This window comes from Heloderma suspectum, chromosome 12 (assembly GCF_057233095.1).
Source record: "Heloderma suspectum isolate Gila_16-S chromosome 12, 16-S_ref, whole genome shotgun sequence".
NCBI lineage: Eukaryota > Metazoa > Chordata > Lepidosauria > Squamata > Helodermatidae > Heloderma > Heloderma suspectum.
In genome coordinates, this window is record NC_139469.1 from 26,173,999 (window position 1) to 26,186,423 (window position 12,425).

The following is a 12,425-nucleotide window of genomic DNA, read 5'->3' on the forward strand; positions in this document are numbered from 1 at the left end:
CACTGATGGGCCTGAAGTCATCCAGTGAGCTTCATGCCGAGTTGGGACTTGAATCTGGGTTGGTCCAGTCCAATACTCTCACCACTGGCATAGTAGTGACCACTGGATTATCTCACAGCTTCTGGCTCCTGGCTCATCACAAACTGTTGTATGCGGCCCAGTCCTGACACACACAGCCTGCTCACCCATTACCAGTTGTCTTCTGCAATATTTAGTTACAGGGGACTCTTGGTCGCATTCTACGGATTATTCCTGGTTTGTACTGAGCAATGGTAAAGCGCAAAAGGCCTGGCCAGTGAACTGCGTGCACAACCCATAATATGCCCAAAGGCACCCTCCTCTAACCTGGTACCCTCCAGATGTTTTGGATAACAACTCTCAGCATCCCTGACCATTGGCCAGGCTGGTTGGGGCTGATGGGAGTTGAAGTCCAAAACTTCAGGTTGGAGAAGGATGATGTACAATGAGATGAAAGCTATAGGCCCACGGCTCAGTGGAGGCTGGGGTTCTGATGTCAGTGAGGTGGTGAATCCACTCTAGATTTCAGTCAGAACCAGTCAGAACTCTAAAGGAGCTGTCCAAGGTGCGGAAGCCCCACTGACATCGGCGCCACCAGCCTTCGCTGCCAGGGCTTCTGTGGCAGATGCACGAGGGTTCTGTAGCAGATAAGTCTGCATAGAAAAGGTTCCCGGCAGGTTTGTAACCCATCAGCGTGAGCCAGCGTTACCCAACTCAGCACCCTACCCTGAGATGTGTTGAATTATGACTCCCATCATCCCCACCCAGTATTTTAAGTAAGGGTGGGATTTAACTTTCTGGATTTGTTCCACTCCATGACCTGCAAAAACCCACCAGGCACCCTCCCCAAATGTAGCAAAACCTTGCCCCAGACCCACCTACTGACCAGGTGTTTTTAAAAATCATGTTGGCAACCCCATATGCAATGGGCTCCCCCAAAATTGTGCATGGTCTGGAAGCTGCAGCGAGTCCAGAATGCAGCAGGGAAGTGGTGATGGGATGTGCCTAGACCCTGCCTTGTAACACCATAGAAGGAACTGCACTGGACACCAGTTTGCTACCAGGCCAAGTTTAAGGTTCTGGTATTAACCTACCATTCATTCATTCATTCATTCATTCTATTCATTTCATTTCATTTCATTTCTATACCGCCCAACAGCCGAAGCTTTCTACAAGGCTCTAACCAACGTGAGACAGGGATACCTGAGAGAACACCTTCTCTCACATAGACCTGCTTAGCTGCTGCAGTCATCATCAGAGCTAGTGTCAGGGTGGACACTGAGCCCATAGAACCTCAGAGCAGTTCTGATTCTGAGGAGGAACAGCCATCCATGGGAGAGGAGCGCGCTCATCCCTCCCAGGCCCTGCAGCTGGCAGAGATTCCTCCTCCCAGCATTCCAGACATAGATAGCTCTCCTGGGAGTGAAGGAGCGTGGGAGGAGGGCTGGCTGGATACTCGACGCAGACGCAAAGAGCGATGAGCTATGGAGGGCACGGAAAGGAGGCGTAGTGCCCGTTTGGCGCGCAAGCAACGGTCGCGTCCAGAGGACCCAAGGGAAAAGGGGAAGGACTCTCCCTAGTCCATAAGTTCAGGGTCTGCAAGTGATTCTCGTTCAAACGGGGACCAACTGTTTCCAACCCAGGGGCATAGGTTACTCTGCTGTTCATAGCTTAGTCGCTGGTGATAGAGTTATTAAGTTGTAAAGGGAATAAAGCCTTGAAAAGAATCCTTTGTCTGTGTCTGGAGTTAGCTACTGGAGTAGACTGAAAAAGACAGGCTAGGGTGGTCATGTGTCCTACTTTACAGAGGACAGTCCTCTATTTGAAGGGCTGCCAGGGACTTGTTCTTCCTCTTCACCATGGCAACCTGCTTGTTCATCTGCCTCTCGCTCTGGCCCAGACAATGGTAGTGGTGAGAAAGAGTAGTAGATGCTACAGCCTATGTGCTCCCTGGCTCTCTGTCTGTCAAGCAAGCAAGTGGTAGCAATGTTGAAGAAGGGGATGAGGAGCAATAGCAGCTGGTGACAATGGTAGTGAGAAGGTAGACTCACTGAGGGAGGGGGCGCCAAGGACCCTCAAAAACTTGGAGCCAGCACTGCCCCCCTGTCCTGCTTGTGGACGTCTCAAGGGCCCTCAAAACCCTGGAGCTCCTCCCCTCTCTCCCCAAACTATTCACCCAAACTGTTTTCAGCTTGGCAGTTTTCCATCATACACTAGAAATTGTGCATGCAGGAGTTCAGTGTCAGGAAGCCCCAGAACACTGTAATGCCAGAAGCACTGGGCAACCGTCCAACATGTCCCTTAAGCATGGAAGTGATGTTTTGATTCATGACACAGTAATAGGGCACAGTTTGATCTGTAGACCTGACCTTTGCTCTGTGAACATCCTGGGCTCTGCTTTTCTCTGGGATGTAGTTAGTTTTAGAGTAGGAGATTTCATTCATTCAGTAAATTATTCTGAGGTTATTTATATCCTGTTTTTTTAATACTCCAAAGGGTCCACAAAGCAACATACAAAAATGACAGACCTTTCAAGTAGAGGAATGCTCTCTCTGTATATGTTGCACTCATTCCTGTGCACTGATCCCTCTTCCAACCCTTCTCTCCTAGGCTCCCATTCTCATCTCTTCTAGGCCTGCTGCTTTCTCAGGTTCTGGATGCCTCTTTATCTAGGTCCTGATGCATTTGTCACCTCTTCTGTAGGCCCTTCTGCCTGCTAGCTCCATCCCTCTCCACAGTTAGAGTAGCTCAGCCAATGGAACCCAGACAGCCTTCTGCTTCCCCTACCTTATGTGACATAGGGGGAGCTCAGCCAATCACTGCCAGGAATTTCTTCATACCACTACTACAAAATCCCTTAGCGTGTTACTGTGCAGATGCTTCTTAGTGCTAGAGTTGAGCTAGCATCTCAATGAAAGTCAGACATTTCAACTGATAACTGGATTGGGAGAATGTATAACACTGTGGGGAATGTGGAACATTTATAACCAAAGCATATAATTAGATATAGAGTGAAGAGACAAGTAAGAAATAAGTTTTCAATCTGAATCATCTAATTTTTCTGCTTCTGGAGTAAATAGTCTTGAATGTAATTGGCTGGCTTTGAACGGGTTACATATAAATGCATATTATTTCAATATATAGTCACCCACTCCACTTCCCTGACTAGGCTACAGTTCTGGGGAATCACTGAGGGAGAATCCATGACTTTTAAACTGGTGCATAGTGTAGACATGCCTTGTAAAGATGGAGTTGAGGTGGCTCCTGGTGATGGAATGGGTTTTTTCTCTCTTTCTGGATAGGTATTAAAGTGATCGGTGGCATTAAAGAATTCACCGGAGAGGAATACGGGGTTTACGTCAAGAGAATCTTGCCAGGAGGGGTTGCTTACGCTGATGGTGAGTAATCTATTGCATACGTTTCTGAAAGCTAGGGTTAGTGACACTGTGGTTATGTTTGTTCTTGGAGAATCTCTAGACCAGCCTTCCCCAAGCCCATGCCCTACAGATGTCTTGGCCTACAACTCCCATCATTCCACAGCCAGCTATGGGTCGTGGGAGTTGTAGGCCAAGATATCTGGGGGGCCCAGTCTGGGGAAAACTGCTCCACACTGTTCTCCAGGGTTAGGACAGTTTGGGAAAGGAGTAGGGATGTATGAGAAATTCATTTTTGATCATTTCTTAATCAGGAGTTACCCAGTTTGCACCTTCTGGACCGAAAATAGACTTGGATGCAACCTGTGGTCAAAGTCCGTATGTTTCTGAGCTTGAAATGTGATTTGTGGACCCCCCAAAATTGTGTTCGACAGGATGTGTCAGACAGCATGCATACATTTGTAAAATGTGCATGAAAAATGCATACTTTTAAAAATGCTCATATGTATGCATTCCTCTCCCATTGATTAAAGCCTACATTTCAAAGATGCACCCAATTGATGCACACATTTGAAAAAAATATGCACAGATTTTCATGCAAAAAGAGAAAAGCAAAGCTCACAATCTGATACACACCCGAGTCGGAACAAGCTTTGAGATCAAATTCAGAGAAGTTTGGTGAGCTTGAGTTTTGCTGATTCGCACATCCCTAGGAATGGGTGGCTGCAAAGCACAGGAAAGCAGAGCTGGTGTGATGCAGTGGTTAGGATGCTTGGAGGTGGGGAACCCAGGCTCACATCCCTGTGCTCTCTCTCTTATCCCAGCCTGGAATTAATTCACAGGGTTTACTGGCCAATCACAATATGAATGTTACATCTCAAGGTGGTCAGCACCATGAACAGATCACTGTGGGGCTGATTTCAAGTCAAGGTGGGAAGAAGGCGAGCCAAGAAGCAGTGAGTGCGGAATGTTGCTGCAGTAATATCCTGGAGTTGAGCTTAGAGATGTCAAGGCTGGGGGGGCAGGGGAGAGAGAGAGAAATGGGGGTGGTGGGAAAGAACATATTGTTTTTCTTTAAAAAACAAAACAAAACACTGCGCTCTCCCCATTTTTCCTGAGTTTTCCTCATTTTTTTTCTGTTCCCTGCACTCCCACCAAGGCTTCACATCTCTCTTGAGCTGAGATGCAATTTGTCCAAAGAGATTTTTCTGAGATAATTTCTGAGCATTTTCTTCTTTTCCTTCCTCAGAAAAAGAGGACCACTTTGCCAAAATTCTATCCCTGTTCTGTTTTGTTGCTGCCATTTGCACCTTCTGCATTGCCCTGGAATGACTCTAGGTGTGTGGTCCAGTTGGACCACCACAGAGAAGAGGCAATGGCCCAAGTGAGAAGGAGAAAGGCAGGTCCAGGGTTCTGGGGTTTGATATGGGGCTGAGCCACAGTCAGGACCCTGGATAGAGACATGGGTACTGCTTTGCAGTCCATTCGGCTTGAGTTCAGGACCATGGACAGTGACCTCGACGCTGAAACCATGAGAGCAAATTATCCCAGCACTGGCCTGGAACAATTGCTGAAGTTTTGTACTCTGGTCTAGAACATCTGGGGAGCACCAGGTTGGGAAAGGTGGAGTTCGTTATTGGCTTGCTTCTAGGCTGCGGAGTTTTGCATTGTGTAGACCACTGAAGGCTGGTGGCTTCGATTTTTGATGGGGCTATGCATGCATTCTGATTTTCAGTCAGAACTAGCCAGAACTCTCAGGGAGCTATCCAAGGCACTGAACCTATTTTGGGGTTAGGGTTCAGCAACTTGGGCAGCTCCCTTATAGTTCTCCCTGGTTCTGACTCAAAACCAGAATGGATTCACTGAAATTGGAGCCATCAGCCTCTACTGGTGTGGACCTTTGGAGATGCTCCCCAGGATTATCCTGATCCTCCAAGGAGTCCAGGATGCATGCGCCCCTCCTCAGGGTTCAGAGGGCGAGGCGGGCAATGTGGTACTGGCAAACCTACTCAGGCAGGCCTGGGAAGTGACTCTGCATCTGAAGACCCCCAGGCCTGGAGCCAGGACAGCCCAGAGGGTTGTCCAGGATGCAAAATAACAGCCAGGCTGTCTACACTGTTCCAGCTCAAGTGGCATCCAGGGCAGGGCTACACAGCGAGAGGCAGATGTGTTTCTCAGTGGCTCTCATTGGACTCTTTCAGGAAAAATAAATCTGAGCCACATTTGGGAGTGGGGTGAAAGCATGCTTCAGGTACTTGTGCTAAGGGAACCCTGAAATATACCATCCTCCCTCTACCCCCTGCTTAGCATAATAGGAGGTCTGCCTCCTTCCGAACAGCCTTGTGCACAGACTGCAATTGTCAGGGGAGGCCCTGCATTTGGAGGGTGTTCTCTGTGGCAGTGCCTTGGCTGTGAGAATCTCTCCCTTGGAGGTCCCAGCCAGCCCTGTCACTGCACATGTTTTGGCAGCAGGTGAAAATGACCCTGTTTTGGCATGCCTTTTCATCTCTCATGAGTTTCTTTATTTTTTATGATTGTATTGCTTTAAATTATTATCTGGTACACTGCAGCTGAATTGGTTTGTCTTGTTTGCTGTTTTAATACAGTTTGATGCTTTTATGTTTCATCAGCTTCCTTTGGGGCCTTTTGAGGGCTGAAGATACAGAAAATAAATTAGACTATAGATAAATAATGGCAGGTACTTAGCTAGTAAAGATTGGATAGAAATAGAGATATGTATAAATAACTAGCTGAGACAATGATCATATTCCCCCTGCCCCACCAACAGCATCAAGGGGTAGGGGACTTAGGATAGTTTGGTTTCCTGGCTCCAAAGTCAGAGATAGGGCTCCATCCTTGGAGCCAGGAAATGACACTCCCCCTCCTCTCTGTGCTTGGAAAACAGAGCACAGAGGAAGGGAAAAGGGGGTGTTCCTAGGGGCAGGGAGAGTTGAGACCAGGGCAGTGGCCTTATGACATCTGCTATGGCCTCCCCAACCTCCTTCCCTTCACCTCTCTGAGATGCTGCCACTAGATGGGTGAAATTGCCCGTCTAGCAGAAAGGCAAGGCAGCTGGAGCATGGAGGCAAAGATCACCTCTGCTCTCCTGCCCTGCCTTGGATACTCAGCAGCCCCGAGTTTGGAAGCTGCTGACTGGATAGGACTGGGCCCTATGTATCTGTCATCATGATTGATTGGGGTTGAAGGAAGGCTAGAGGGTTGTATATTGCAGGGAATCTGTGTGTATGCATTATATAGCATACAAACAGGGTGTGTGTGTATATTTTATTTAAACACCATAAACAGTAATCAACAAAAACCATCATATAAAATGAGACAAATAAAAAAGAAAGGCAAGAGAAAAGAAGAGGGGAAAAAATCCACAATAATTCAAACAACATGTGGAATCTTACTGCAGTACATACTCATGAAAAATAAGTAGGAGAATACACACACACACACACACACACACACACATAATCTCCCACATCTCTGAGCAGTGAGAACTTCCAGGAACACAGAACATTGTGCTAAGAGAATGCTGGAGTAGATGGGCCTTTGGTCTGATCCAGCATGGCTCTTCTTATGTTCATATGTTCATAGTGCTTACCTGGGTTTGGTTCCTTTGGAGGGAGATTGCTAGAGGTGTTTTGTAATATTTGAGTTTATTTATGAATATACAGGTTGAACATAGGCGGAGGCATGGCTTAAACATGCTAACAGATAGTAAAAACTGCTTTCCCACATCAGATCTCGAGAGAGAGAGAGAGAGAGAGAGAGAGAGAGGTCTCCAAAAAGGCTCTTATTCTGAGCCTGTAGAGCCCCCAAACTCAACCCTCTTTCTGTCTCACTAGGGAATTACTAGGGATGCATGAGAACTTTGCCTTTGTTCTCAAAACCTGTGAGCATGCCCCGTTCGAAGCTCTGGGAGTGAGCACATGTCTGCTGAAAATATTTGTAGACTGTTGAACATGTGCTCACATTTGTCTCATTCCAGATTCCCAATTCGATTTGTGCAAATTTCCTAATTTGCACAAATTCCGACTGTGAACTGAATGAGCCCTGCTTTAGTCTATGGAGGAACATTACACAAATTAGGCAATTTGCGCAAATTTGGGGAAACTTGCAGAAATCTTCCATTCAATCACTGCTCAATTTGCACATGTTTCCTCTTCATGCAGAGCAAGAAGCGATTGGGAAAGCTACATCCCTACGCCCACCGCCTTTTTTGATCGATTTTTCCAAATAACACTGCAGTGGTCCTGTATCAAGAAGCAGTCATCTAACAATGACCTCCCATGGTGATGCATCACCTAAAGAACCTGGGCTATAAATGCTCCTTTGTCAAGTCCAAAACTCTGACCACACACACTGTTTTAGGGCAACACACAGTGATGGTCCAATTCATAGAAAGCTGATAGTATAGGTAACCCATAAATAATATGTGATATATACAAAATAACGTGGTGCAAATGGGGGCCACATCAAGGCATGGAGACCAGGGCAGAGATGTGCAGATAAAAGGATGGAATTATGCAAATAGAGATTAGCTTGGTTGTCAGTGCCTGCATTACGTTCTATGAGATGTGAGGCATGGATAGAGGTTGGAATGTGATCCTCATCTTAGATAACAAGGACTTCAGGGCTGTTTCAGTCCATACCCCAATCGTGCCCTCAAATGCACCCTTTTGTCCAAATAAAAACAGTGGTTACCATTCACTTCTATGATGGGGGAAAAATAAATCTCTGCACCCAAGGATAACCAGTGGGTTCTGCAAGAAAATGTTGCAATGTAATCCTCACCTCTAAGGAGCAGTATTCTTGTTCAGAGTTCCTAACAGTCAGCCATGCCTTGACATGATGTAAGCTGTGGCCCTCTGCATGTTGTTGGGTTCCAACTCCCATCAGCCCCAGCCAGCATGGCCAATGGCCAGGGATAATGGGAGTTATAGTTCAGCAACATCCAGAGGGCCACAGTTCCTCACCCCTGCTACAAGCTGTAAGGATCTCAAGCAGGGCTTTCCACTCACCCAGCCTCCCAGTTTTCTGATTTTCTTTTCCACCTGACACTCAGTGTTTCATGGCTGCTCAGTCCTCTTTGGGCTCTGTGTTGTTTTTTGGCCCATTATTATTTTTTGCAATGTTTTCTGTACTTGGCAGTTCCGGTCAGAGCCAATGTTGCCCTGGCTGCATTCTGCAGAGTTTCCATGGGATGCTATCTCAAACAGCTTTTTAAAAGGTTGAAAAACATTTTTATCTCTCCCCTGGATTTAAAAGGGGAGGCAAAGAGCACATCTGGATGAAGCCTTGGAAGATTAGTCTGCTCCGCAAAGCAGCAGGGGGGCTGGATTCCGAGACCAGCCTGCCAGAGCTTAATCATCACTCAAAGTTGTTTTTGAAACTCCTATTTAATTAGGAGAAATCAGGGCTGACGTGCTCCTTTGTAGTTTATGGATTAAGAAATACCAACAATATCTGAGGAATGGTTTAAGAAATATTCGCAATATTTGAGGACCTGCAAGATCTGTTTGAAGAGAAGGATGGCTACATCAAGAAGAAAAAAAAATAACTGGATCTCCGCCTACTCCCCCGTACCTCCTCTGGCAAAGGTTTCGAGAACCGAAGATATAGGGGAATTACTTGCTCTGATAAAAACTTTATCTTCACAATTTGCTGAACAAGCTAAGTGGTTGGATACAATTCAAAATTCCATCACCGCCCTTCAAGGAGCTGTGGATTTAATCAACACTTCATGGCAAAAAATGGAGGTGAAGGTTAACAGAAGATTGAGTTGTAATGAATGAAACTGCATCACAAGCTTATTTCAACAATTTCTCTGTCAGAATTTCCCAACTGGAGGCTTTTACGTGCAGGGCAAATGTACGTATCATTGGTATTAAAGATTTACTGGTGATGTAAATTTGTCTACTTTTGTAGATAAGCTTCTGCATGAGATACTCCCTGTGCCATCTGATTATTTATTTGATATTGAGCAGGCATTCTGTGTGCCAAGTGCCAAAGGGACTGGTTATACAATTATAGTCCAATTTGCATGTATCTCAACAAAAAATTATATCCTGAGTTTGGCAAGAGGGTGCGGAAATCTTTTTCGGAAACAAGATAAAGTTATTTTATTTCCGGATTACACCAAAGAAGTTGTTGATAAAAGAAGGCAATTTATCAAGGCGAAAAATCTGGCAAAACAAATGAACTTACAATATCATTTAAAATATCCTGCTACGTTTTGTATTATTTCTGAAGGTCAGATGAAGAAGTTTCTAAATCACGAATGGCGTAGGCATGGCTAAATGGAAAAATGCATTCGATTTCTGTCTCAGCTCCATGAACTGGAATTTACAAACATGTTTTGTTAACTGGCCATGTTTAGCCTGTAAGATTTAAGCTAGGCCAGAGATAATTGCTCATATATAGATCCGTCTTTTTTCTCTTATTTTTTCTTTTTTCTTTCTTTCTCCTCTTTTTTTAAATCCCTTCTCTCTAAAATGGATATGATGTATTGTACTTAAATCTACTGTTTGAGGGTGTATAGAAATGTGCACACTCATTTATATATCTAGTACAAAGTACATTAGTGAGTGCTGTAAGGTTCTTTTTATTATATAATATTATATTAGTGATTTGTTATTATTATTTCTCTCTTTTTATTACTATTATTATCATTATTATGAAACTGGTTAGTAAGATTTTTGGCTGGTTACATTGTTAAGCTTTATAATTATATGTTAACTGAAGGGCAATATATGGTTAGGTTACTGAAAATTAATTGTAGGCCTGCTTCCTTACTATAAGATTGATGAATATTGCCAATGTTATAGGTATAATTCTTAAGTAGAATGTAGGATTTGAAGTTGGTGTGCAATGGATTTTTTCTTTCTTTTTCTCCTTTTTGTTATTACGGTGTCCTCCTAAGAATATTGTATTGTTGGGAAACTGTATTTATTGATTAGCTTGTTGGTACTGTTTATTTCATTCAAAAAGATAAAAATAGAATAAAAAGTATTTAAAAAAAATGTTTTCTGTACTTATGCAAGCCTCAAGGTTCCCCTGAGCATGGTATAGGGATGTACGAAAGTGACTTACCTTTCCGCAGATTATGTTGATGGTGGGGGGAAGGCATTCCGTCCCTCCCCCCGGAATCCTCGCCAGGGGGGGAGGTGCTCTGTTCCTCCCCCTCGGAATCCGGGCTCGCCGGCTGTGCTCCGCAGCGATTCTGCGGAGCCGCCGGCTGGCTCCACCAGCAGCTGGACATCTGGCCGCTGGCTAGCAGGGACGCAAATGGTGGCAGCCGTAGCCGCCGCCATTTGCGTCCCTGCAGTCAGCCGTGATAGGCTACGTAAATGTTTACGTAGCCTATCACGGCTGATTTAAAAAAAAAAAAACAACGCGCGTACGCAAATGGCAGTGGCCATGGCTGCCGCCATTTGCATTCTTTATTTTGGCACGTCTTAGTCTACGTAAACATTTACGTAGACTAAGATGGTGAAAATAAGGGGAACGCAAATAGCGTAGCGTCTACGCTATTCGCGTTCCCCTTATTTTCGCCGTCTTAGTCTACGTAAATGTTTACGTAGACTAAGACGTGCCAAAATAAAGAACGCAAATGGTGGCGGCCATGGCCACCACCATTTGCGTACGCGCGTGTTTTTTTGTTTTTTTTAAGTCAGCCGTGATAGGCTACATAAAGATTTACGTAGCCTATCATGGTGTTTTTTTAAAATCTAGCCGTGATAGGCTACGTAAATCTTTACATAGCTTTTCATGTTTTTTTGTTTTTGTTCTTTTTTTAACCTGGAAATGGCGGCGGCGGCAGCCGGTCGGAAGACCGGCCGCCACAGCCGCTGCCGCCACACCACCGCCACGCCGCCGCCACGCCGCCGCCAGAGCCGCCACCAGAGCCACTGCCGCCAGGAAGATCCGCCCAAGGTAAGTCCCGTCCTGGGGGTGGGGCGGGCTGTTCCACCACCGATTTCGGGGGGCCGAATGTGCTGGCATTTGGCCTCCCTGAGATCCGTGGCGGAACTTTCGTACATCCCTACCATGGTAATACATGCCTCCTGATCTGCGGTGGCCCCATTTTGGCTCCATTTATGTTGGCACTCACCACTTGAGTTCATTGTTAGAGGGAGAGATACTGGAGTGCAACTGTGCCTAGCTTCTAGCACCAGACCCATGACTGACAGATGCTTGGGACAGAGACCTGTCTTTATTGTTCTTGTTCCTCTGTAAAGTGTTATGCACATTGCTGTTACTGTACAAATACATAATAATCCATAGTACATATTCAATTAGCCAGGAATAAATAATTGCTCTAACTTCATCTATATGACACTTCCCTTGTCTGTTTTTTTTAAAGGCCGCCTACAACCCGGGGACCAGATCTTGGAAGTGAATGGAGACAATCTCATTGGTGTTACAAGTGAGAGGTGGGGTATCAGAATTCAGGATTTGTTTTAGCTTCATGTTATTTATGGGATCTACCCAGCATGACATTTTCAGGGAGGCCATTTACTGGTGGCCTTATTCCAAGTGCAAGTGAAAGGTTCCCTTGCTGCTTACACCGGTCAGGTTCTAGGTTGGGTCAGGGTTTCCCTAGGAAGAATAGAAGTCCGTATAGGAATTCTTGGGAGCAGGCTGAGATCACGATCCACATCAACAAGTTAAGACCCAAGAGTCCTTGGGGAATGTGCATATATCGACTGTATTTTTCACATTATCCAACCGTTGTGCATTTCATACATTCTCCAGTGTTTCCTGGAGACTGTGCACGTTGCCCAAAGAATATACAAAACACATTTGAGATATGCACATTCCCTAAGAGCTGTTGGAGATTACGCACAGTAGCGGGAGGATGTACAAAATGCAGTTGAGATATGTGCATTCCCCAAGGCCTGTTGGAGAGCCATTTTGCATAATGGCAGTAGAAGTGCACATTCATGAGCAGGTTATATGCACGCACTCCATGAGCAGGTTATATGCACGCACTCCATGAGCAGGTTATATGCACGCACTCCA

At 45.4% G+C, this 12,425-nt stretch overlaps 1 protein-coding gene across 1 annotated transcript in view; it reads left to right on the top strand.

The window, feature by feature from the left end:
* The window catches only part of LOC146336738 (syntaxin-binding protein 4-like), an 87,074-nt gene that overhangs the window by 17,601 nt on the left and 57,048 nt on the right, over positions 1 to 12,425 (top strand). Inside the window, exons 3-4 of the mRNA XM_084818872.1 lie at positions 3,321 to 3,416; positions 11,767 to 11,836. Of these exons, the coding sequence (XP_084674998.1) occupies positions 3,321 to 3,416; positions 11,767 to 11,836 (166 nt within the window). The remainder of the gene's footprint in view (positions 1 to 3,320; positions 3,417 to 11,766; positions 11,837 to 12,425) is intronic.